Genomic DNA, 26,943 nt, shown 5'->3' with positions numbered 1-26,943 from the left:
CTGACCTTTTTATAATAAAATATCTGTGAATTAGTATATACAACAGTTTTGTAATATGTAATTAATTAATTCAGTCATTATTAATATACTGAGATGAAGAATATCTTATTTTCAAAAAGGTTTAAAGTATTTCTCATAATTCTTTTTCTTTGTACTTTGTAAGCACTATTCATTTGAACAACCTCTTAAACTGGATCATATCAGTACAATGTTTAACTTCTTTACTTCATCCATTCCATCATTTAATTCCACAGAATTTTAGCTGTTTGCAATTTTACCAAATCATCGAACTTTAATATTTTTGACTCAATAAATAAAGTGTTTGTATGTTCTCTATATCCAACATTATGTATCAGTCTAATTAATTTTTTTGTAACACGGTTAACGAATGTAGCGCACATTTGTAGTTATTTCCCCACATTTATGCACAATAACTCAGATATGGTAATACTATAGTAGCGAGCAGTAGAGAATGTGAAGTGATTTGTTAAACCAAATATTGTGTTTTTTCCATATACAACAATCTATCTGGACTCGATAAGAGAATCGACAAGGAATCGGTTCGATAAGATGATTCGATAATAGGCTCGAACTCGATAATTTCTTATCAAACATCATCCCTAATGAAAACACTCTTACAGACATCACACACGGGACGGTATAGTAAGTAAAAATTGTTTCAGTTATATTGTAAAACTTACAAACATTGCTTGGAAGGATATGAAGAATCGTTTTGAGTAGAAACGCTATAGACGGCAAGAAGACTGAACAGGACTTCTACTTCCAGTTGAAAGCACTAAATAGAAGGACACTGCTGCACCTGCAGTGACTAAACTCGTCCAAAAGATGGCGCCATAGCACAAACAATAACACCATTTCAGTGTATGAATAATGGGTTGAGTATCTTGTCGACAGAAAAGTGCTATATAAATCTAATCCATTATTATTATTCACTTGTTGTTGTTTTTTTACTACGGTATTTGGATTATCGCCATCAGCAAAGAAAAACATTAATCTATCAACCATTTTATATGCCGGGTTCAAAGTGTAGGGAAAAAAGTAGCAGCTTTTAGTCCTGAATTTACGGTATGTGATCGACTCGCTGTGACAACCCCGAAAGTAATGAAACTCACCCCGCCACTACCCACACATTTTCTTGTTCCAAAATAACACAAAGTTAGCGAAGCATACGTAACTCAGATACGTAACTGGGATATGTTGATTGTAGCACCTTTGATGTGTAAATTATTACAAAGTGTGTGGCTCTGTTTCCTAGCGCCCAGGAGCACATCCTGGCCCAGTCTCAGTCTCAGTTCATCAAAGCCAAGGTCAGCTCCTCCCATCAGCTCAAGAAGAGAGAGGAGCTCAAACGTGCCCTGAAAAAGAGCCAGAAACTCTTGGCTCTAAAGGAGCAGGAGATTGCTGAGAACCAGCAGGAAAAAGCAGATCTGAAGAAAACATGGATAATCTATGAGAATCAATTTCAGGAGCAGAAACAGTCCCAGGAGATGGACATTGAGCTGGATGAGATGCAGGTGGGTTTTATTTCTCCTAGGAAACAGTGGGAATTGACACTCTTTCCGGCTCAAGTCACCTTTGTTAAGACAGTTTTAACTGTACAGCCAGTGTTTCATCACAACTTGTGTGCATAAATACATAAGTAAGGCAAGTTGTCCAATATTCCGCATGTTTTTGATGGCTGTGTGTCACAGCAAGAGCGCTACAAAAACCTCAAAGAGCTTGCGAGGAGGCAGAGCGCAGTGCTCGGTCAGCAAGCCGAGAAGCTGCACTGGGAAGTGAAGGCGGACTACGAGAAGGTGAAGTTTGACGAGCGCAAAAGGAAGGAAGGGGAGGTAACGTCATTAACTCTCCTGGCTATAGGACAACACACACATCTAGGAATGGGTATTGGGTACTGAAACTTGGTTCTTTAAACAGCACCTGTGCAGACGTAAAGTAGTAGCCAAGCAAAAGAAAAAGTAGCTTCTAGTGCAAAATAAATACCTGATTATGATTTCAAAGCAAGTTATAAAAAAACAATAATTAAATGCATACAGGCAATTGTGTAACAATATCATTAGGCAATCATACATTGATAATAATATATTAATTTTTACATGCAGCCCTCTAAGGGCAGCCTTTACTGCGATGTGGCCCTCAATGCAAATGAGTTTTGACACCCCTGATTTAGATGCTTAGTGAATGCAGACTCAGCCAATGATTGGAAGTGATATTGTGCAAGTAACACCGTCGTAAGCACCGGTGTTTCAGATGGCTGATGTATGAAAGATCAATGTTTTTTTCCGATAATTATCTCTCTAATAATGCACACCTGATTTAAATGACTATTCTGCTCAACTTGCATGCCACATTATTCTGTGAAAGTAAAAAGGTAATGTTTTTAAAATAAATCTGTAAATTTTTTGGGTAGTACCGATTTGGCACCAGTATTGGTTAAAATGTAAACAATACCCATCCCTATGTAAATTATCTATTTACTTTTGTCTATCATTGAATTAATTATTCAAAAGTTAAGACAATAGATGCCAAAATTTACCTCATCATCTTATCCAAGAGATGTGGGTACATTTTGGAACAGAGGCCGAAAGCCGTTTGAACAATGTTTGCCGTAGGCTGGCGTCAAGAACAACAAGTCTCAGTTGGAGGATTTGACTCGTAGAGCAGAGAAGCTGGAGGAGTACACCAAGACCTGCAAGTACGTCATAATTTTTCTTTTGATAAAATGTTTGCTTACAATTGACAAACTGGAACAAATCAACTGTTTTTTTGTTTTCAATTGTTTTGTTATTATGTTTTTTTAATCACATTTCACCTGCTTGCTTACATTTTATTGTACTGTTTAACCTCCTGAGATCCAGCGTCCTCTGCAGTAGGCATTTATTTTTTAGTTACAAATTTCAGAAAACAACAACCCCTTTAAAGGCCTACTGAAATGAATTTTTTTTATTTAAACGGGGATAGCAGATCCATTCTATGTGTCATACTTGATCATTTCGCGATATTGCCATATTTTTGCTGAAAGGATTTAGTATAGAACAACGACAATAAAGTTCGCAACTTTTGGTCTCTGATAAAAAAAAAGCCTTGACCCTACCGGAAGTAGCGTGACGTAGTCAGTTGTTCACCTCCTCATATTTTCCTATTGTTTTCAACGCAGCTAGAGCGATTCGGACTGAGAAAGCGACGATTACCCCATTAATTTGAGCGAGGATGAAAGATTTGTGGATGAGGAACGTTAGAGTGACGGACTACAATGCAGTGAAAGACATATCTTTTTTCGCTCTTACCGTAACTTAGGTACAAGCTGGCTCATTGGATTCCACACTCTCTCCTTTTTGTATTGTGGATCACGGATTTGTTTTTCAAACCACCTCGGATACTATATCCTCTTGAAAATGAGAGTCGAGAACGCGAAATGGACATTCACAGTGACTTTTATCTCCATGACAATACATCGGCGAAGCTCTTTAGCTACTGAGCTAACGTGATAGCATCTGGCTCAAATGCAGATAGAAACAAAATAAATAAATCCCTGACTGGAAGGATAGACAGAAGATCAACAATACTATTAAACCATGTACATGTAACTACACGGTTAATAATTCTCAGCCTGGCAAAGCTTAACAATGCTGTTGCTAACGACGCTGAAGCTAACTTAGCAACCGGACCTCACAGATTTATGATAAAAACATTAGCGCTCCACCTACGCCAGCCAGCCCTCATCTGCTCATCAACACCCGTGCTCACCTGCGTTCCAGCGATCGACGGCGCGACGAAGGACTTCACCCGATCACAGATGCGGTTGGCGGCTAGCATCGGTTGGTGGCTAGCATCGGCTAGCGCGTCTGCTATCCAAGTAAGTCCTCTTGTTGTGTTGCTACAGCCAGCCGCTAATACTCCGATCCCACCTACAACTTTCTTCTTTGCAATCTCCATTGTTCATTAAACAAATTGCAAAAGATTCACCAACACAGATGTCCAGAATACTGTGGAATTAGGAAATGAAAACAGAGCTTTTTGTATTGGCCTCAATGGGGGAGCCATACCTCTGTTTTACTGGCTACGTCACGCGCATACGTCATATCCAAAGGAGTTTTTCAACCGGAAGTTTAGCGGGAAATTTAAAATTGCACTTTATAAGTTAACCCGGCCGTATTGGCATGTGTTGCAATGTTAAGATTTCATCATTGATGTATAAACTATCAGACTCCGTGGTCGGTAGTAGTGGGTTTCAGTAGGCCTTCAAGGCTCAACACAAATGTCCACCGCACAAGACACTGGTTCCCAGGAGGATACTTTATCAAGCTGCTAGAACTGTGCAGTTCTCTTGGACACAAATAAAGTAACAATGTAACTGCTGCCTACTACAGACTTGACCATTCATCATATAGTCTATAAACTGTTGTACTGTATGTCCGTAGGTCATCCCTTGAGCGCTCCCGTCAGGAGGAAGAGCATTTGCAAGCAGAGTTGCAGCATGGCCGCCAGCGCAGTACTGAGGTCAACCTGGAGTTGGGCCAGGTTCTAGAAGAGCTTCGCATCGCAGGCCTTGAAAACCAGGAGAACAAATACCAGCTGCAGCGCAAAGAGATGCTGGACAAGCTTCGTAGGCTCTTCCCTGAATCTGTGGTAAAAGTGGAAGAGATGGATGTGCTTACAGTGGTACCTTAGTTTCAATACAACCCACTTTTTGGATGATTTATTTTATTTTTTTCACAAAAATAATAACGCAAATTTTCCCCGTTTTCATCTATCGTCTTGGTTATCGTGCGGCCAAACATTGCGCCTAGGAAACCAGGCCGCCTTCCCGGTTATCATTTTGGGGGATTGTGAAAAATGTAAATTTTGCTTTTGGTATTTTTGTCAAATTAAATTTTTGTTGTAACTTTTGGAATGGATTACAGTGGAACCTCGGTTTACAAACCCCTCTATTACTTAGATCGTGCCAAATATGCCTACATAAGCGAACCATGTCTTGGTGTCCACTTTATATCCATTCATTAATGTTGTGTCCCGCTGGCAGCCATGTTGTGCTTGCTCGTATCAAAGAGATTAAGAAAGCCAACTTTATAACACACCAAGTTTTTAATTGTGTTGAGAACTGACTTTTCTGCAAAAAAAATACAGAAGCAAACTTATTTCACAGTGGAACAGAAGACTACCTCTCATTCAGCGGCATCTCTTCCAAGAACACACATTCACACACACAGCGCCTCTCCTCTCCCCTTCAGTGCCCCTTACTCTCCTCTGGTGAGCTGCACCTTTGCCGATGTAGATAGATTTAACTTTTTTTAAATGTTTAATATTGTAGCAAAATTATTGTTAAAGTCAAGGATTCTTGTGATTTCTGATCATTTGTGAGGGCACCAAATTGACTTCTGTGTGGGTGTGCGCGTGTTGAGTTTGTCGCTGTTGTTTTAGCTTGTTAATGAAGACATAGTTAATTCCTCACCTCCTTGTTATGTTTGTTTGATATATAGTACTGTATAGCACTTTATATTGTGTTCAAAGTGTACACACCTTAACTGTTGAGGATAGAACACTTTGTTCACGTTTACATTGTTTCTTATGGAGAAAATTGGCTTCACTATACAAATTGTTCAATTTACAAACTGTTCAAGAACCAGTTATGTTCATAACTCTAGGTTCCACTGTTAACAAAAGCACAGGTGCCACTGTACTTTTATTGCATCTGTAAAATTGGACTAATGTTTCATGAATCTTGTCCCAGTATGGCCGCCTGTGTGACCTGTGCAGCCCCATCCACAAGAAGTACCAGCTGGCCGTCACCAAGGTGTTTGGCCACTACTTAAAGGCTATTGTGGTGACGACAGAGAAGGTGGCCCGCGACTGCATCTGCTTCCTCAAGGAGGAGCGAGCTGATCCTGAGACCTTCCTGCCCATTGACTATTTGAATGTAGGCCTCCCAAAGCATAATTCAGTTCTTTGACTGCAAACATCTGCATGACTCGTCACTGCGGTGTGTGTTCAGGTGAGTCCCCTGAATGAGCGACTGAGGAATGTGTCAGGTGCTAAGATGATGGTGGACGTTGTGACCACAAGTGCTCCGCAGTTAAGGAGAGTGGTGCAGTTTGTCTGTGGCAACGCAATGGTGTGTGAGACTCTTAAAGAGGCCAGGAGCGTCGCTTTTGACAGGACGGAGCGCGTTAAGGTAAAGACCTCAGATTGAACCAGGAAGACTCCAGTTTACACGTGACCCTAATGAGGACAAGCGGTATAGGAAATGGTTGGACGTATGTGGATAATGGGTTGTACTGATAGCAGACATGTTGATGACACCTGCTTCCTCTAGACTGTATCTCTGGATGGGACCCTGTTTGCAAAGTCCGGTGTGATCTCAGGAGGTTCCAGTGACTTGAAAGCCAAAGCTCGCTGCTGGGATGAGAAGGATGTAACCAAGCTTAAGGAACGAAAGGAGCGAATGAGTGCTGAACTACGTGTAAGTCGATGTGAACTACTGCTTCCTGTTTATCCATTGTTAAAGAGGATGATGTCACACTAGACGTTATATCACAATGTTTTATCAGTCAATATTGATATTTATCACAATATAAACAAAACCACTATTTTTGTCATGCTTAGCATGCTTATATTACTAATAAGTGAGATCTGAAGACAACACAAGGTTATTTTTTTTAAATTAAAAGGGGTCCTATGATTTTTGTCTACATTTAAAACACTTCCTTGTGGTCGACAATAATGCTCTAATGCTCTAGTCAAATCATCTTCAATCCACTTTCTGACCTTCTTTTCAGAACGCCCCACTTTGTGAGCGGTCTTATTTACGTGCCAAAGTTCTCCTCTATGATAAGCCCACTTTTACTGCGTCTCCACCCTGTCAGCTGTATTGTACAGTAGTTTTAGCGTGCCCATATGGGGTCTACAGACTGATAATAAGTTATAAGTAACTAATAAGTTAGAACTGTACCATACTTTGTATTAGAAATAGCAACAGCAGAGGATTTTAACATGCATGTGCAAGTACAAGTCAGTCGGCCTCACAACAAGAGGATAACAATAAAAAAGGAACTTGTTGACTACAACTCAATAAAAATGGCGGATCTAGCCAAAGCTTTTCGGTTAAACCTCTACCATATATGGAGATATAACTAAGGGCAAAATATGTCACTAAAGTCTTAATTTCCAAATGGCTCGTTTGGACCAAGTTTGGAAGATGGCAAGATTTCCTTTAAATATCTTCGCTAGGCTTCCATGGTGTCAAGACTTGGTCTTAGGCGTGGTTTGCTCTCCCGTGGTGCAAAATAATTGGAACGGACGTGGCGTGCAGGTAAAGACATAGTTTAATTATAACTATAAACTACAAAGTACAAACAAAAGGGTACAAACAAAAGGCGCTCACAGAGGAGGTAACAAACTTGGCTATGACAAAACAAAAAGCGCGCACAAAGGCGGAAGTAAAAAACTAGACTATGAAACAAACAAAAACTTACGTGACAAGGAACTGTGAACATGGCATGAATGTGTGGTGTCGCCACGACGAACAACAGAAACAGAAAAGCCTATATAGTGACATGATAAGTGAAAACAGGTGCGTGACTAACTGTGAAAACGTGAGACAGGTGTGTGTGAGTCCAAACGTGGAACAGGTGAAACTAATGGTTGCTATGGTGACAAACAAAACCAGGAAGTGAAACCAGGAACTAAGGAAGTGTCCAAAAAACAAAACAGCACATGGCCAAACAAAAACATGAACACAGACATGACAGAACCCCCCCCTTACGGACAGATCCCAGATGTCCAAAAACAAAAAACAGGATCAAGAGTCATGGGAGGGGGGGAGGGGGACATGGCGGTGGGTCGCCAGACCAGGTGTCCCCGAATCCACCGGGGCAGAGTCAGGTGGCGGCGGCGGGTAGACCGCCGCTGAACCTGACGAGGTGGGCGACCTGGGAATGGCCACATTCGTGGCAGACGAGGAGGTCGGCGCACCTGGCGTGGCGGACGCCCATGGAAAGGCCACATCCTTGGCCGACGAGGAGGTGGGCGCGTTGACGTGGCAGGCGGCGAAGCTTGGCGTGGTGCGTCAGGCGGCGAAGCTTGGCGTGGTGCGCCAGGCGGCGAAGCTTGGCGTGGTGCATCAGGCGGCGAAGCTTGGCGTGGTGCGTCAGGCGGCGAAGCTTGGCGTGGGTGGTCTTGGCCTTGGCGGTCTTGGTCTTGGCAGCGTGGGTCATGGTCTTGGCAGCGTGGGTGTTGGTCTTGGACTTGGCGAGGGTCTTGGTCTTGGCGAGGGTCTTGGTCTTGGCGAGGGTCTGGGTCTTGGTCTTGGCATGGTTGGTCTTGGACTTGGTGTTGACATGGTTGGTCTTGGACTTGGACTTGGCGTGGCGGTGCTTGGACTTGGTCTTGGTCTTGGTCACTTGGCGGGTCTTGGTCTTGGTCACTTGGCGGGTCTTGGTCTTGGTCACTTGGCGGTTCTTGGTCTTGGTCACTTGGCGGTTCTTGGTCTTGGTCACTTGGCGGTTCTTGGTCACTTGGCGGTTCTTGGTCTTGGTCACTTGGCGGTTCTTGGTCTTGGTCACTTGGCGGGTCTTGGTCTTGGCTTTGGTCTTGGCGTGGGGCAGCCACGGGCGGCACTTGGCGGCGTGGGGCAGCCACGGGCGGCACTTGGCGGCGTGGGGCAGCCACGGGCGGCACTTGGCGTCGTGAAGCAGCCACGGGCGGCACTTGGCGGCGTGGGGCAGCCACGGGCGGCACTTGGCGGCGTGGGGCAGCCACGGGCGGCACTTGGCGGCGAGCAGGTACTGGCGGCGCTTGGCGTGGAGCAGGTACTGGCGGCGCTTGACGTGGAGCAGGTACTGGTGGCGCTTGGCGTGGAGCAGGTACTGGTGGCGCTTGACGTGGAGCAGGTACTGGTGGCGCTTGACGTGGAGCAGGTACTGGTGGCGCTTGGCGTGGAGCTGGGCGTGGAGCAGGTAGATCTTGGCATGGTCGAAAAACTGGTGGTGGTGGCCGTGCTGGTGGCTGTGGCTTGGCAGGTCGAAAGACAGGTGGTGGGGGTCGTGCTGGAGGCTGTGTCTTGGCGTGACGAAAGACTGGTGGTGGGGGTCGTGCTGGTGGCTGTGGCTTGGCAGGTCGAAAGACAGGTGGTGGGGGTCGTGCTGGAGGCTGTGTCTTGGCGTGACGAAAGACTGGTGGTGGGGGTCGTGCTGGTGGCTGTGGCTTGGCAGGTCGAAAGACAGGTGGTTGTGGTCGTGCTGGAGGCTGTGGCTTGGCGTGACGATGCTGAGCCACCCCACCTGAACAATTCCCAGCCCTAGCCCCCCCCTCAAGGAGCGGATACCAGACGCGCTCCCCGCGGTCTGGAACCGTCTTTTGGGGTGGGCGGAGGGGGTTCAGGAGGAGGGCAGAATCCTCCCCTCTAAATTGTCCAAAATGTCTTTCTTTCCCCCCCACCTGGGCTTTTGTGGGTGAAAAAAAAAATTCTGACTTGGGCGTGGCATGAGTCCTGGGGGGCGGGGCATGGAATTTGGGTGGCTTGGATTGAACCGGTAAAGAATTTGGGAAAACAATCTCCAGGTCTGTGGAGTGCTCCTTGAGCTGCCAGGCTGGCTGATTTCCATTTCCGCCCGGAGGGGGAGGAGCCTGCAGGAGCGCAGCGTGCTGTCCGCTCACCTTCCCTGACATCCTCGGTCTGGAGCGCCGCTTCCGGGACAGGGATGACGTGCCAACGTCCCCGGGCCAAAGGGAGCTGATCGGCACCAGTTTGCCGGTCGGACCCCACATGAGATCCCTGCGGTCCATGGGGGAATGGCGGAGTGTCTCTTCCTCCATCGCGCGGAGGACCTCCCACGTTGCCTCATCAAAATTGTCCAAATTTTTTGCGGGAGAGCTCTTACGCTGGCGACATCTGTCAAGACTTGGTCTTAGGCGTGGTTTGCTCTCCCGTGGTGCAAAATAATTGGAACGGACGTGGCGTGCAGGTAAAGACATAGTTTAATTATAACTATAAACTACAAAGTACAAACAAAAGGGTACAAACAAAAGGCGCTCACAGAGGAGGTAACAAACTTGGCTATGACAAAACAAAAAGCGCGCACAAAGGCGGAAGTAAAAAACTAGACTATGAAACAAACAAAAACTTACGTGACAAGGAACTGTGAACATGGCATGAATGTGTGGTGTCGCCACGACGAACAACAGAAACAGAAAAGCCTATATAGTGACATGATAAGTGAAAACAGGTGCGTGACTAACTGTGAAAACGTGAGACAGGTGTGTGTGAGTCCAAACGTGGAACAGGTGAAACTAATGGTTGCTATGGTGACAAACAAAACCAGGAAGTGAAACCAGGAACTAAGGAAGTGTCCAAAAAACAAAACAGCACATGGCCAAACAAAAACATGAACACAGACATGACACATGGTTTAATTTCACATTTTCGGGATTTATGGGAATCCCTAATGCACAGAACAGGTACCAATAGCTAAGAAAAGTTGGTTTTGTATAATAAAACCCTTTTAAATATGTATTTTCTGTCAGGGGTTGAACATGACTTGTACAACATACCAATAATATGTGTGAGGATACAAGCTGTATTTCAAACTAAAAGTCTGACCAAGTAAACGTTTGAACGTTTTTAAAGAAAACACAAACACCATTGGTACAGGCATAGCCTTGGACAGCCAATGTGGGGGCCTGTGTGGACTTTGATATGTGCGGCAATGCAAGAATAAAGTTGGAAGACAGTCGGACGGTCAGAATGAACTCTTTTATTCAGAAACGCAATGACGGCAGCCCCTTGCAAATGCACACTGCAAAGGCTGCAGACCCCAGATTTGTTGCTAAAAGTTATAATAAAGTATGCATGTTGCAAGACAAGGTTGTCTCCTTTTCTCCAAGTCAAGTTGCAGTGAACTTGCTGAGTTTGTTACCGACTCGGCCAGCCTAAACTGGAGAGGTCAGTCCATCCCTCTGTCGAAATTGTCTCGTATTTTTACTAAGGAAAAGTTATTTTGCGGTTGATATTGTTATCACTTTATCGCCCAGCTCTATGTCACACCAGAAGGATGAACTATGTCTGCTGTGTTTCAGGATCTGATGAGGCTCAAGAGGAGGGAGTCAGACCTGAAGCAGATTGTTGCTGAGACTCAGGGGGTTCAGGTCCGCCTCAAATACTCCAAAATTGAGCTGGATAACCTTTTGAAGAAAAACATCCCTAAATGCCAAGGGGTATGATCACAGAATTTACTTTTTGAAATATATTTTCCATACTATATTAGAGGAATGCAAATTTTTTTCCTAACAAATACTAATAATCTAGTTAAATATCAATTATTTTTTTATATGAAAGGTAAGAAAGACTCAAACGAAGGTTGATTTGACAAACTTTGCCTGTTGATTTTTCCTAACCATATATGACAGGGCTATCACATGTCCAAAAAACAGCATTATTTCCATCTATCAGGTGTATGCAGGAGTGTAGCGATCTCCTTGTATTTTTCTGGCAAACAAACATCAGAAAAAAAGTGTTGGTTCGGAAGTACAAGCTGTGGCTCTGAGTGGTCTGCTGGTTGACGGATACATATATACATACATATATATATATATATATATATGTATATATATATATATATATATATATATATATATATATATATATATATATATATATATATATATATATATATATATATATATATATATATATACATACATATATTACACACACATATATATATATATATATATATATATATATATATATATATATATATATATATATATATATATATATATATATATATATATATATATAGGGTTGAAATATATGTCTAAAAAAGGACTTTGTATAGTGTGTAAAAGTGTCAGGAATGTTTATGACAAACACACTTACTGTAATTAAATACAAACACAATGCTCAAATGTTCTCATCATATTTATTACTACAAACATGTATTTTAAAGTGCAGAAAAAAGTTCAGGAAAATCCACTGTTTCAAGCAAATAATTAAAAAAATAATTTACAGTTGAGTGTCTTTAAAGGGACAACAAAATATCAAGTGTAAAACAATAATGTTCACTTGAGTCTCAACTTTTACTTTATGAGAAGTAGAAGGCAGCTTCAGATATATTTTCTGGGTGATGATTTATAAGGTGGCGACTTGTCCAGGATGTACCCTTTTTTCCACCATTGTGCAGCTGTATATATGTATACACACACACACATATATATATATATATATATATATATATATATATATATATATATATATATATATATATATATATATATATATATATATATATATATATATACATATATATATATATATATATATATATATATATATATATATATATATATATATATATATATATATATATATATATATATATATATATATATATATATATATATATATATATACTGTATATACAGTCGTGGTCAAAAGTTTACATACACTTGTAAAGAACATTATGTCAGGGCTGTCTTTAGTTTCCAATAATTTATACAACTCTTATTTTTTTGTGAAAGAGTGATTGGAGCACATATTTGTTGATCACAAAAAACATTCATGAGATTTGGTTCTTTTATCCATCCATCCATTTTCTATGAGTTTTTTTTATTATTACCACTTTTGACGTGTGTTTGGGGTCATTGTCCTGTTGGAACACCCAACTGCGCCCAAGACCCAATCACCAGGCTGATGATTTTAGGTTGTCCTGAAGAATTTTGAGGTAATCCTCCTTTTTCATTGTCCCATTTACTCTCTGTAAAGCACCAGTTCTATTGGCAGCAAAACAGGCCCAGAGCATAATACTACCACCACCATGCTTGACGGTAGGTGTGGTGGTCCTGGGATTAAAGGCCTCACCTTTTCTCCTCCAAACATATCGCTGGGTATTGTGGCCAAACAGCTAAATTGTTGTTTCATTTGACATCACATTGACAAAGATAAGACCTTCTGGAGGAAAGTTCAGTGGGTGTTGCACAGTCGGGTGTTCAACAGGACAATGACCCCAAACTCACGTCAAAAGTGGTAAAGGAATAGCTAACTCAGGCTAGAATTAAGGTTTTAGAATGGCCTTCCCAAAGTCCTGACTTAAACGTGTGGACAATGCTGAAGAAACAAGTCCATGTCAGAAAACCAACAAATTTTGCTGAACTGCACCAATTTTGTCAAAAATTTAAGCAGAAGCTTGCCAGAAGCTTGTGGATGGCTACCAAAAGCGCCTTATTGCAGTGAAACTTGCCAAGGGACATGTAACCAAATATTAACATTGCTGTATGTATACTTTTGACCCAGCAGATTTGATCACATGTTCAGTAGACCCATAATAAATTCATAAAAGAACCAAACGTCATGAATGTTTTTTGTGACAAACAAGTATGTGCTCCAATCACTCTATCACAAAAAAATTGAGTTTTAGAAATTATTGGAAACTCAAGACAAACATGATATTATGTTCTTTACAAGTGTATGTAAACGTTTGACCACGACTCTATATTTATATAATTTTTTTTTCATATGTATACGTACAATTTTATCACATATCAACATAATTTTTTTCTTTATGGCCATTCTTATGTGCAAAAGTTTGAGTCCAACTGGATTGGGTCAGGTGTGGGTGTCCAATTGATGTTGCGCAGGCCACCCTTGATACGTGGCTGTTTTTTAAATGGCCCTGAAAAAAACATCAAAAATGGATGAATAAAGCGGAAGGCATCGTGTAATAAGGAAAAGATGAAACGTTAACACTAATAATGAACAATAACACAAATATTTGTCATTAAATATACAGCATGGATATTTAGCCCTATTATTAGACTATTTCATTTTAAATTACATGATGACGTCACATTCACGACGGGCCTCCTCCAACCTCCGGAGACCACATTAATGCAAGTAAATTGTCGACCTGTTGTTTCTATCTGTTGTTTTACCTAACAAAATGATTAATGGTCGTTGATAACTAGTGATTTCAAAATTGATAACAAATAGTCATTATTATTATTTGGGTCATAATCGTGTAGCCCTAATCTGAGCTCTTTTGGGATGTTATTGGATGTGTCCCCTATTACATTACTTCTTTCAGATGTCTGATTAATGATCGCAATGAAAATGCTGTACAATTTCAGGACATTTCTCGTATGGAAAGCGAACTGGCAAATCTGGACTCAGAGATTCAGATGCAGCTGGAGAGTGTGGTAGCAAGAGAATCTGCCATGAAGGACCTCCGAGACCAGATTAAACAGGTACAACACCTTCAACCCAACACAGTGTGACGGAAGTGCTGGAATCAACAGATTAGCCATTATTGCCTTCACATTCCTATACAGTATATTAGTCAGTATGATTCCATGCACTAATTAGTCTGATTTTTCAAATAATTTTGCTCAAAATATCAGTTTAATAAAAGTAAGGATGTTCTCAAAAAAAGACACTTTAAATACGTGACATGACGCCAGCATATACCGGCCGGAAGAGAGACTGGTGGAAAAATAAAAACTTAACAGCCGTCTTTTTAACTTGTTTGTAAACACAGTAAAATTAATATAGAGTAAAAATAATGTGTGTATGTTTTGCTAATCAGTAGACAACAATAGATAATAGTGGGAGATCACATGACTTCATCAATCTCATTAATTTTGAACATTCACAACATCATTGCTCTTACTCTCTTTAGTGATGTAAGAATTAAACGTCCATATCCAACAATTGAGACGACAGAATTGACATGAAAGTCAGCAATTACAAATAATTCACCGCATAGTTTGTACAAACAGTAACTAGTCAAAGCAGTTCACCAAAGTAGCGATCTTTTTGTAGTCCGGGGTCTCCGTTGTCACATTTTACGCTTCCTAATGCTGCACACAATTTCAATGGGAGACAGGTCTGGATTACAGGCAGGCCAGTCTAGTACCCGCACTCTTTTACTATGAAGCCACGCTGTTGTAACACATTGCAGAATGTGGCTTGGCATTGTCTTGCTGAAATAAGCAGGGGTGTCCATGAAAAAGACGTTGCTTGGATGGCAACATATGTTGCTCCAAAACCTGTATGTACCTTTCAGCATTAATGCTGCCTTCACAGATGTGTAAGTTACACATGCCTTGGGCACTAATACACCCCCATACCATCACAGATGCTGGCTTTTGAACTTTGCACCTATAACAATCCGGATGGTTCTTTTCGTCTTTGGTCGACGTCCACAGTTTACATCCATCCATCCATTTTCTACCGCTTGTCCCTTTTGGGGTAGCGGGGGGTCGCTGTAGCCTATCTCAGCTGCATTCGGGCGGTAGGCGGGGTACACCCTGGACAAGTCGCCACCTCATCGTTCCAAAAACAATTTGAAATGTGGACTCGACAGACCACAGAACACTTTTCCACTTTGCATCAGTCCATCTTAGATGAGTTTGGGCCCAGCGAAGCCGGCGACGTTTCTGGGTGTTGTTGATAAATGGCTTTTGCTTTGCATGGTAGAGTTTTAACTTGCACTTGCAGATGTAGCGACGAACTGTAGTTGATGACAGTGGTTTTCTGAAGTGTTCCTAAGCCCATGTGGTGATATCATTTACACACTGATGTCAGTTTTTGATGCAGTACCATCTGAGGGATCAAAGGTCACGGCCTTGCTGCTTGCGTGCAGTGATTTCTCCAGATTCTCTGAACCTTTTGATGATATTACGGACCGTAGATGGTGAAATCCCTAAATTCCTTGCAATAGCTCATTGAGAAATGTTGTTCTTAAACTGTTGGACAATTTGCTCATGCATTTGTTCACAAAGTGGTGACCCTCACCCCATCCTTGTTTGTGAATGACTGAGCATTTCATGGAAGCTGCTTTTATTCCCAATCATGGCACCCACCTGTTCCTAATTAGCCTGTTCACCCGTGGGATGTTCCAAATAAGTGATTGATGAGCATTCCTCAACTTTCTCAGTCTTTTTTGCCACTTGTGCCATCTTTTTTGAAACATGTTGCAGGCCTCAAATTCCAAATGAGCTAATATTTGCAAAAAATAACAACGTTTTCCAGTTTGAACGTAAGTGTCTTGTCTTTGCAGTCTATTCAATTGAATATAAGTTGAAAAAGATTTGCAAATCATTGTATTCTGTTTTTATTTACGATTTACACAACGTGCCAACTTCACTGGTTTTGGGTTTTGTATTTATATTCCCACATAGCTAAATAATCTGAAATTACCACAATGTACAAAAGGCACACAGCAAATGGCATTAGAGATAGAGCATGGAAACTGGGCCTTCTGTGAAAATTAAAGAAACCAAATTATTTGAGAAATCAGACTAATTTAGCGCATGGAAACGTACTGAGTGTGGATGTTTTGCTCACTTAGACAGAAGACTCAGTGTTTTCGGACTTCTGTGCGGACATCGGTGTGGACAACATCAGAGTGTTTGAGCAGGAGCAATTAAAACGGCAGGACGAGCACGACATGAAGCGGTACAAAAAGGCTTGTCAGGCTTAGTCAGTCGCGGAGTCAACATGATACTGCACTGTGATACTTTCAGCTTGGAGTTTGAGAGCCAGTTAACACGCTTGAATGTCAAGCTGGAGTATGAACGAGAGCAACTCGAGAAGCAAAAGAAGAAACTTGGTGAAACGCAGACGTCCATCGACAAGGAAGAAAGTGTCATTGCTGAGAGGAGGAAGGTTAGCGTGAATGTACTGTATTATATTTTTAATGGAGCCTGAGCCTGCTTCTTAAATGCTCATAAGTCATCAAATATGTTCGCGTCTTGTAGTCTGTAGCTTTATTGAAATTGTTTAGCCCGATCTTCAGTCTCTCTTTTCAGGATGAGGAGAAGCTGTTAGGGGCCGTTAAAGAAGTTGACCAAAATCTACAGGAGATGAACAACCAACTGCTGGCAAAGAAGGGACAAGTAGCAACCCTTAAATCTGAGCTGGAGGAGAAAATACTGCGCCTCCAAGAGATTAAGAGGTAAGACAAATAACTAGTGATGGATGCCACTTTTGTAAATACCATAACTAAAATACCTAAATTAAACTAAATAATATAGGTGTGCGATAAATATCAAAACAATATGGAGAATTATGGTCACACTGATACGTAAATTCCGATTGTCATGACCTTTTTGTTCGCCTTTTGGCAGTTACATTCGTTGTTTGCTAATATTGTTTATGTTTCATGTTAGCTTAGTGCTACGTCATAAGTCCATGCTTTTTGATGCCAGGCTAAGAATATTCAAAGTGTTTGCCTTGGGCTCCCATGCGCTTCCCAGTGGCGGCTCCCGCGCTCTTCCCAGTGGCACGTCTCTTGTTTTGTTTTTTTTGACTTGCTTAAAGAAATAAGTAAAAGACTCTTCTTCCCTACGCACTGCATCCTACCTGTCCTTCCGCATTTTGGGAACACGACTCTCGCTCTTATGTGACCCGAACATGACACTGATATCATTGAAAAACAAAGACAATTGCTCCAATGAGGCGAGATTACCTAAACTGTGCTGTGAGTTGGGGTAAGAAAACTACTATTAGCATTAGCGATTTTATGTTGCGATTTCAACATCTCCAAACATGTTTAAAAAAAAAACCTACAACTAAGATGAAAGTTACAATCAAACAGCTGGTCTGTAATAAGCACAATACTTACAGTTTAAACACTTTGTCGGGCGCAATATAACACAGTCAGCTTTCTGGAAAAAACTACTTCTTAGTTTACAACATACAGTACCATTTATAGTCTATACAGTACTGCCATCCAATGTCTTGGAAGTGCAACTGCATTAAAAATGAGACTCGCGTGATAAAAGAAAACAAGATATAACAACTGGACAGCACAGTTATTATAATCAGCTCATTTTTAAATGTTTCATTAAAAAATAAATTGTTATTATCACATAATTAACATTTATTAACACACAAAAGTACTGATAATTGGTACCGTTGAGTACCGGTATCGATACCCAGGTAGTAGGAATTGGGTTTTCAGATGTGAACAGTACCCGTACCCGTCCCTAGTCAAGACAAATCAACAGGTACACTTTGTCAAAACCATATCTCTGTTTGACTCGTTCTTACCTCTAGGTGTGTACAAACTGCACTTGAATCTCAATTTTAAAAATGATACATCTAATTGAGGTATTGCTATTGATCTTGGGAAGCAGGGTGTTATCGGTACCCTCCACCCATCCATCCATCCATTTTCTACCGCTTGTCCGGTTCGGGGTCGCGGGGGGTGCTGGAGCCTATCTTATCTGTACCTGATATGTAAATATTGTGGGGCAGAGAATCGTGAATCCCTACTAAATGAGTAGTGTGTTTGCAAGATACAAAATATGGTATATATAATTTGTTATAATTTGTATTCAAATATTATAAAGCTGGTTTCGAACCTCTAAAAGGGAGCCTGAGCCATGATTTAGATTTTTAGATGATTTTAGATTTTGAACACTTTTTGTTGTGTTGTTATGTTAATGCAGTTTTATAGCTGTAAACCTGAACAGCACGATTGTATCGGTCCGAAATCTTTCCTAGTTTTCCTACTAACTTTAGCTGTTAGCATTGATTAGTACAGATGCACAACATATATTTATACAAGCTGATACAATTGCAGATAACGTATTTACGTTTAAAAAAAATGCCAATGTAGATTTAACTATAGTTGGTGCACACTTTTTTGGGCGGCTTCTTCAGCAGCAGGCGTCTCAGGAGTCTTTCACAGTCATAGCGATGCTGGTATTTAAGGGTGGCTGTTAAGGTGTGATGTGTTGAAGCTTAATGGGTTTTTACCTCTTTGCGGAATATTTACAGAATATTTGGTGCAAATACGCGTCTTCCTCTGAAACAATGAAAATGTCCAACACATATGACGCCATTTTTGTTGACAATGAGCTCAGAGGAAATTTGTGACTGGTCTACAGCATGCACAAAGGAGAAAAGGAGCGCTTAGTTTGCTCACACCTTGGCCTGGGCTGATATTCGATAAGTCAAATAACTGAACGATAATGAAAATGTAGTTGCTAACTTTTGCAGCATCGCTAATCGCTATATGCATGTGTTGATACGGGTTACAAGAGCAGTCAATTTTTTGCATTGGTTCAGAAGCTGTGAGTGTTTGTAAGACATGCACATAAACGGTAGTAATGGTAACCGCCGTATAACTCCCAGCGGTTACAATTACCGAATTAAATTAAAATGACCAAAAAAACGGGATTGATAACTGCACTTTCATGAACTTATAAACCGACTAGCGTTAGCTTGCTAGTTCGCTTAAATGCTAACATGAAAACAAGAGACATTACAATCTTCCCTATTTAGAAACGTAACATCCTGATCTAAACTTGTATAAAGACATTACTGTCCAAACAACTAAGATACAGTATTCACATTAAACAAAGAGGCTGTGCTGTCTTTGCACAAAGTGACCCATAGAAAATCCACAGTGTCGTGTTAAACAGATGGACGTCCGTTCAACGGGAAGTGAACTCGTGTGACGTCACATAAACCGTAAGTGATCAGTCGATTAAAAAAAAACTTCTAAAAATTTTACAAAGTAAAATGGAAGACGATAAACATATTTAAACACACAACTAAAAATATGGCTCTTGTAAAGCCAGAACAACATTTGATGTTTCCTCTGTTAAGCAAGTATATTGTGTGGATATTTACTTTAGTTATTAAATATAAAAATACAACTTGGTTAAAAGATTTTAGTGTGTGTATAAGTACCTTTTGAGCACATTTAACAGTACCGTAATAATAAGATGTTAGTGTGTGTACAAGTACTTTTTGAACACATTCAACAGTACCCCGACAATAATGCTAACTGTGATAATTTTGGTCACAATAATTTTATTTCGACATTGTATTTATTGTTTTGGTTTTGTATATTTGAGGGTTCCCTACCCCCTTTTCCTTTATGTTGTTTATTTTATTGAACTTGTATATTTAAAAGTTTATATTCCAATTACAAACGTACATGGTTAAAAAAACAGAAATACTTTTACGTTTATTGAGTTTGAAAGTGTATACTTGAATTAGTATTATGTATTATCATTTCATCAGTAGATAATTTGGTCTCAAAATAATGTTGACAATAATATAATTTATCAGCAATAATTTGTAGGTCAATATATCGTCGAGCACGCTTCATTGGAGCGTTTTATTTTTTGTCGGTTATCGCAGCTATTTTATAGTGGTATCAGATTTATTGGTATGATGTCATAATTCCTCATATTGACCTGATAATTATCGTGCACACCTACTGCTACAGAACCTTGATGGTGGAAAATGAATATAATTTGTGGAAAACTAAGGGAAAATCAGGTTTGGACATTCCATCATTCTGTTGCACATAAACTAAAGCCACCATATTCGTGGTCTATGCATACTTTCACACATTTCCACACCACAAAGATTAGCTCTATTAAGAAGAAACTTCCTTCGCCTCCAGAGGGTTGGTGAAACGTCAGGGAGAAGTGATGTGTGTGGAGAGCAGCTTGGAGCAAAAACAATTAGCCCGCCACAACCTGCTGCTGGCCTGCAAGATCAATGACCTGTCAATAACTATGCTGTCAGGAAATCTGGAAGAAATCAGTGAGGTGCAGGTAAAAACACATCTGAAAAGTCTGCCACCGTAAGCGACTCTATCAAGCATTTTAACTTCTCCTGCTAATGTCTTGTTACACATTAGGGGTCTCCAAACTCCGTCCTGTGAGTTGTTTTCCAATTATTTTTTCATGTCTGACAGTTTTATTGCTGCGACTGTGTCGCCATATTATAAAGTTAATGTTAAAGTCCCAACGATAATCACACACACACTGGGTGTGGTAAAATTATCCTCTGCATTTGACCCATCCCCATGTTCACCCCATGGGAGGTGAGGGGAGCAGTGAGCAGCAGCGGTGGCCGCGCTCGGGAATAATTTGGTGATTTAACCCCCAATTGCAACCCTTGATGTTGAGTGCCAAGCAGGGAGGCAATGGGTCCCATTTTTATAGTCTTTGGTATGACTCGGCCGGGGTTTGAACTTACGATCTTCCAGTCTCATGGCGGACACTCTAACCACAAGGCCACTGAGCTAGCTAATTGTTATATATATATTATCGTGGTAGAGGAGTTTGCGTGTCCCAATGATCCTAGGAGCTATGTTGTCTGGGGGCTTTATGTTTGGGGACCCTTGATGTAATATATATGTATAAGTTGCTTTACATGCAGTCGGCTTTCGGCCCTCGACCACATTTTTTTAGCCCAATGCGGCCCCCAAGTCAAAAGGTTTGGACACCCCTGGGTTACACGATTGCTGATATTGGGGGGGTTCTTTTTGGGTTCTCGGCAGCTTGACACAGAATCTGAAGGTACCTCGGTCACAATGAACATCTTTGAGAGAGAGGCTGAGCTTGTTGTCGACTACTCCTGCCTGGATGCCCAGATCAGGGTGACACATCTCCCTATCTACCACGATGGTAAGACCAGCAAGTGGTTTAACGTGTGTGTGTGTGTGTGTGTGTGTGTGTGTGTGTGTGTGTGTGTGTGTGTGTGTGTGTGTGTGTGTGTGTGTGTGTGTGTGTGTGTGTGTGTGTGTGTGTGTGTGTGTGCACAGGACGTCCGTGCCGAGGAGGTGGATGCCAAGATAGAGAGATTGAGGGAGTCTGTATATTCCATAGAGGAAGAGCTGCATCAAACCATCACACCCAATTTAAAAGCTGTGGAAAAGATGAAGCAGTTAAAAGACAAGCTACAGGGACTGACGGATGGTAATTCCTCTTCACTTCACTTCTGGCTCTCACGATAATGAAGCCCAAACATATTGCGCAGGTATCTCAAGTGACCATGTACTATTGTTCATCCCAGTGTTTCTTAATCCCTAGGGGGCCGCAAAAAAACTATCTGTTTTTCTTAGCTGTGATCCGTACGGGCTGGAGCGGTAATACACTTTTCCACTGTTTGTGGCAGCAGTGACAATATCAAACAAACAGAAGATGTCTGCAGCTAAAGTCATAGCGAAGTTTCTTAAGCACAAAAATTATGACTAAAGTGGTGAAGCTGTATTTTCATTTACACTATAATGTTTTGACAGTTTATTTAGGAAACATATTATTTTATTTATAATACTTTTTTTATTTTTTTATTTATATTAGCACTGCATAATTGTACTTACATCTGTTTTTGAGTCCCTTCTTTTGCAGTATATTTGATTAGTATTTATTTTTTTAAATCAGCCTGACTTAGCCTTTATAATAATCGTTGTGATTAACACATGTTTTCATGTCATTTTACAAGGCTGTAAACTGTGAGTAGGTCAGATATAATTATTGAATACCATTAAAACCAAGAAGATTACTAAATTTCTGTAATGTAAAAGCTGAGCCCTGAGGTCCAAAAAGTTAAGAACCCCTCATTTATCACACTCTCAATACAGGTAATGACAAACACTGGATGAAAATCATATTTAGTGTAACCGACCAACACTTTTTAACAATTGAGATGCATCAAAGCGAGGGCAGTAACTTACTCTATAATCACAGTTTGGTTCATTTTAGGTACAGTAAGGGAACACAATGTGAAACTACTTAGATTTTGTGAAACAACTTTAAGGATTTTCAAATTTACAAAACTACAAACTGCGGGCATGTAATAAACGTATTAAATAAATGACTCCAATAAAAAAGGAACTTATATATTTTGTATATATTAATAATAATGAATTAATCATTTGTTTCTTAGTAATTGTTAGAATATGCCAAATTTAAAAAAGTGTCAAGTATGAGAATGCAGACAATTGCATTAGTAAGAGTTTGAAGAGTGTGAATAATTGTCTTATTTTGAGAATTTTCTTTCTTTGGTTGAAGTTTAAAGTCCCCATCTTTACTGAGCTATGACAGTACACTGCTTTCATCTTATCCACTTGTTTTTGTTTATGTGTTTCACCGGGAAGGTCAAGTGTTCCCAAACAGGAGACTTAATGGATGGGGGGGGGGATTTTTAAAAAAAAATAAAATAATGTATTTTTATTTTTATTTTTTTTCATTAAGAAATACAATCATGCGTGCTTACAGACTGTATCCCTGCAGACTTAATTGACCTATATTGATATATAATGTAGGAACCAGAAATATTAATAACAGAAAGAAACAACCCTTTTGTGCGAATGAGTGTAAATGGGGAACGGAGGTTTTTTGGGTTGGTGCACTTATTGTAAGTGTATCTAGTGTTTTTATTTTGATTTAATTAAAAAAAAAAAAAAAATTCTTTTTCTTTTTTTAATTTCTTGTGCGGCCCGGTACCAATCGATCCACGGACCGGTACCGGGCCACGGACCGGTACCGGGCCGCGGCCCGGTGGTTGGGGACCACTGCCCTACAGTACTATTCTGCAATGTTTTAGTTTACAGACTAAACACATGACGGCAAGGCACACATCCTGTCCCTCATATACTGTATCTCACATTTACGGCTACCGTGTGGGTACCCAAGTTTCCGTTCGGAAAAATAGGATTAAGGAATACATGTACCGTTCCACACATAATTGCTGATTGTTTTTGTCCCTGACTAAAGCCTTAAACACCACCGCCAGAGTTGTCAAGAAGTGCAACCAAGAGTTTGAACAAGTCAAGATGCGACGCTTACAGCTTTTCAACCAGTGCTTCAACCATGTGTCCGTTGTCATTGACCAGATCTACAAAAAAATATGCCAGAACAGCGGCGTCCAGGTGAATCCACTACTTTGGGTTCCTTTATGAAGGCCCTTTTAAATTCAAAAGTTGAGATGCTGCAGGTGATGATATCTAAGATGATGATATGAAATGCGTTCCAGGCCATTCTGATCCCGGAAAATCCAGACGAGCCGTACCTTGGTGGGATCACTTACAGCTGCGTGGCTCCTGGGAAGCGTTTTATGTCCATGGAGAATCTGTCTGGTGGGGAGAAAGCCATCGCTGCTTTGGCACTGGTGTTTGCCGTGTACAGGTAACACTGCACTCTACTGTACATTGTACTATCAATTAAAGAAGAAATCTAACTATTAGAGTGCAATGATGTACACAGGGGTTTATATTAATATAATGGATATACCTGTATAGGTTGATTGGCAACACTAAATTGGCCCTTGTGTGTGAATGCGAGTGTGAATGTTGTCTTTCTATCTGTGTTGGCCCTGCGATGAGGTGACGACTTGTCCAGGGTGTACCCCGCCTTCCGGCCGAATGCAGCTGAGATAGGCTCCAGCACCCCCCGCGACCCTGAAAGGGACAAGCAGTAGAAAACGGATGGATATATAATTCATGTAATTGAATAATAAGAGCATGTGAAAGTTTGACTCCTATGTCGTTTACTTCCGTGACGACCTCCTTTAAAGTTTTGTAATCAATCAGAAAAATTAAGCAGCTAAAATGCGCCAAACATGAATAAGTGTGGAAAGTGTTTTGCATTTTTCCAATAATGCATTATGAGTTAGCCGGTTAATTTTGGCAGCCCTAATTTTAACTTGATGATCCCTGTTTATTGCGTCCTTTATTTATGTTTTTCTCAGTTTCAGACCAGCTCCGTTCTTAATGTTGGATGAGGTGGACGCTGCCTTGGACAACTCCAACATCGGGAAGGTAAAATCGTATAGAACAGCGCCCTCTTGCGAGTCAAGTCTGAAAGCAGCCCTGATATTTTTCTTCCTTCAATTGCACTGCTAAGTCTAGACCAGGGCTGTCCAAATGTTTTCCACTGAGGGTGGCATACTGAAAAATCAAAAGCTGTGGCATTTTGATTTGTATTTTTCCATTTTCAAAACCAATACAATTTCTAGATTTTTTTTAAGAAAAGTAACATTCTACATGTCAGCTTTGTGTATTTAGCCTCAACATTTTATTGTTACATTACACCAGTTTGCTCTTTCATTCCTTTTTTTTTTAGAATATAATAAGAATTATTAAAGAAGCTTTAAGAATGGGCCGCGGGCCAGTAAAAAAATAGCTGCGGCCACACTTTGGACACCCTTGGTATAGACCAGTGCTTCTCATTTATTTTCTGTAATTTTTCACCCCATCCCCACTCTCCACCGCAACTATCAACAGTATAATTTTTCTTTAAAATTGTTATAAGTCCACCTCTGCATAACTTTAAACATAATGATAATGGATGAGATTTTTATAGCGCTTTTCCATACACTTAAAGGGCTTTACAGTGAAAACTGAGAAGCCTTCTTTCATTAAATCCGCATTCACACGATGATGGTAGTAAGCTACATTTGTAGCCGTAGCTGCCAATTTGCGGCTACTGCCTCTCTGACCACCACCACACATTTATTCGCCTGCGTGAGTGGCACTGGTAGCAAGGTGGGCGAAGTGTCTTGCCCAAGGACACAACGGCCATTACGAGGATGGCAGAAGCTGGACTCGAACCAGGAATCCTCATGTTGCTGCCATCAGAGCCTTGCCGCCTCATTGTGTCCCTATTAACCTTAAAGAAAACAAAAACGAAAGATATATCAATCAACTTACAACAAGGAATAACTTTATTGACGTTGTTCTTTAGTCTGTAACAGAAAAGATTCAAAGTGCATCAATTTGCCTGAAATGAAAACAATTATATTATTTATAACATAGAAAACCGTTTGATACTAAAAAATAAAATTAAATAACCTCAATAAATAATGATGAATTCGGATTGTTCAGCAACATTAACATATAGCATTACTATATATAAAACAATTCAACCTACAAAACAAAAAACAATTTGTGTAGGTTTTTTTTTATCAAAATGACGAAGTCAGTAAAAATAGCTATAATGAGCTTGTTTTGTAGTGCACAGCTTTTTGATTTTCAGTGTAAAGCATGATACTGCATGATACCATACTTGCCAACCTTGAGACCTCCGATATCGGAGGGGGGGTCGTGGTCGGGGGTGGTGGGGAGGCGTGGTTAAGAGGAGAGTATATTTACAGCTACAATTCACCAACTCAAGTGTTTCATATATATATACATATGTATGAAATACTTGACTTTCAGTGAATTCTAGCTATATATATATTTTTTAATTTTATTATACATATAAATAAAATAAAAACTTGAATTTCAGTGTTCTGGAGGCTATCCAGTAGATGGCAGCATTGTCCTGTTTAACTTCTCCGTTCATGAATGATATCATTTCGGCCCCCGTGTTCAATGGAGAAGTCTGTTCTACATAATGTACAGGCAACATACATACCCCTTCCCCTTCGAATTGTCCTGGATGAACTGAAATTCTTGTTTCCATTCGTTTTGGAACTTGCAAGGGTATTTCTTCATCTTGCTCGTCGACAGCGTCGCCATGTCTGTAACTTCCTCGTTCTTCTGCTTTGTCTCCTTGTGTGCGCAGCTGTGCACTCTACTCTCTAAAAGCCGTAGATGTTATGACGTCATTGGGCAGGCAAGCTGTTTATATTGTGGGAAAGCGGACGTGAGAACAGGCTGTCCCCACTCAGGTCCGCATTGAGCTGGAGGGGGCGTGGCCTCCAGCTCCGGCTGAATAGCGGGAGTTTGTCGGGAGAAAATTTCTGCCGGGAGGTTATCGGGATGGGCGCTGAATACCGGGAGTCTCCCGCTAAAAACGGGAGGGTTGGCAAGTATGCATAATACTGATAAAGCACACAACTGCCCCCCTGGAGGAGCCCACACCGCTATTTGAGAAGAACTAGTCTGAACACATAATACACACATTATTTTATTTATTTTTTGTTTTGTTTTATGTTGATTATCAAATACTTGCAAATTAAATGATGATTTTAATTCTGTTTTTATTAAGTCATAAAAAATATTACATACACAACATAGATACAATATGTTCAAATGAATGAATTAAACAAAAAGTATATATGTTTTAATAAGTATTCATTATATGCAGTATAAGCGCATACACAAACAATACAGACTTGAGGGACACCCAGTACTGCTCCCCTCACTTCCCAGGGGGTGATCAAGGGGATGG

General features: G+C 40.6%; 1 protein-coding gene across 2 annotated transcripts in view; it reads left to right on the top strand.

Moving 5' to 3' along the window:
• Positions 1-26,943, top strand: part of smc1b (structural maintenance of chromosomes 1B) — a 39,230-nt gene that overhangs the window by 9,743 nt on the left and 2,544 nt on the right. Inside the window, exons 6-23 of one of the 2 annotated variants that reach the window (XM_062042854.1) lie at positions 1,277-1,535; positions 1,713-1,853; positions 2,634-2,716; positions 4,443-4,650; positions 5,753-5,938; positions 6,014-6,193; positions 6,335-6,481; positions 11,095-11,232; positions 14,143-14,259; positions 16,365-16,471; positions 16,540-16,681; positions 16,825-16,970; positions 20,442-20,589; positions 21,327-21,425; positions 21,591-21,744; positions 23,545-23,699; positions 23,804-23,955; positions 24,518-24,587. In XM_062042854.1, coding sequence (XP_061898838.1) covers positions 1,277-1,535; positions 1,713-1,853; positions 2,634-2,716; positions 4,443-4,650; positions 5,753-5,938; positions 6,014-6,193; positions 6,335-6,481; positions 11,095-11,232; positions 14,143-14,259; positions 16,365-16,471; positions 16,540-16,681; positions 16,825-16,970; positions 20,442-20,589; positions 21,327-21,425; positions 21,591-21,744; positions 23,545-23,699; positions 23,804-23,955; positions 24,518-24,587 — 2,632 coding nt within the window. Of the gene's footprint in view, positions 1-1,276; positions 1,536-1,712; positions 1,854-2,633; positions 2,717-4,442; positions 4,651-5,752; positions 5,939-6,013; positions 6,194-6,334; positions 6,482-11,094; positions 11,233-14,142; positions 14,260-16,364; positions 16,472-16,539; positions 16,682-16,824; positions 16,971-20,441; positions 20,596-21,326; positions 21,426-21,590; positions 21,745-23,544; positions 23,700-23,803; positions 23,956-24,517; positions 24,588-26,943 lie in introns of both variants that reach the window. The other variant, XM_062042853.1, reaches the window with a different exon arrangement.

This window comes from Entelurus aequoreus, linkage group LG03 (assembly GCF_033978785.1).
Source record: "Entelurus aequoreus isolate RoL-2023_Sb linkage group LG03, RoL_Eaeq_v1.1, whole genome shotgun sequence".
In the NCBI taxonomy this organism is placed as follows: Eukaryota; Metazoa; Chordata; class Actinopteri; order Syngnathiformes; family Syngnathidae; genus Entelurus; species Entelurus aequoreus.
The sequence above is the reverse complement of the archived record's forward strand: the minus strand, read 5'-3'. Positions and strand labels throughout refer to the sequence as shown.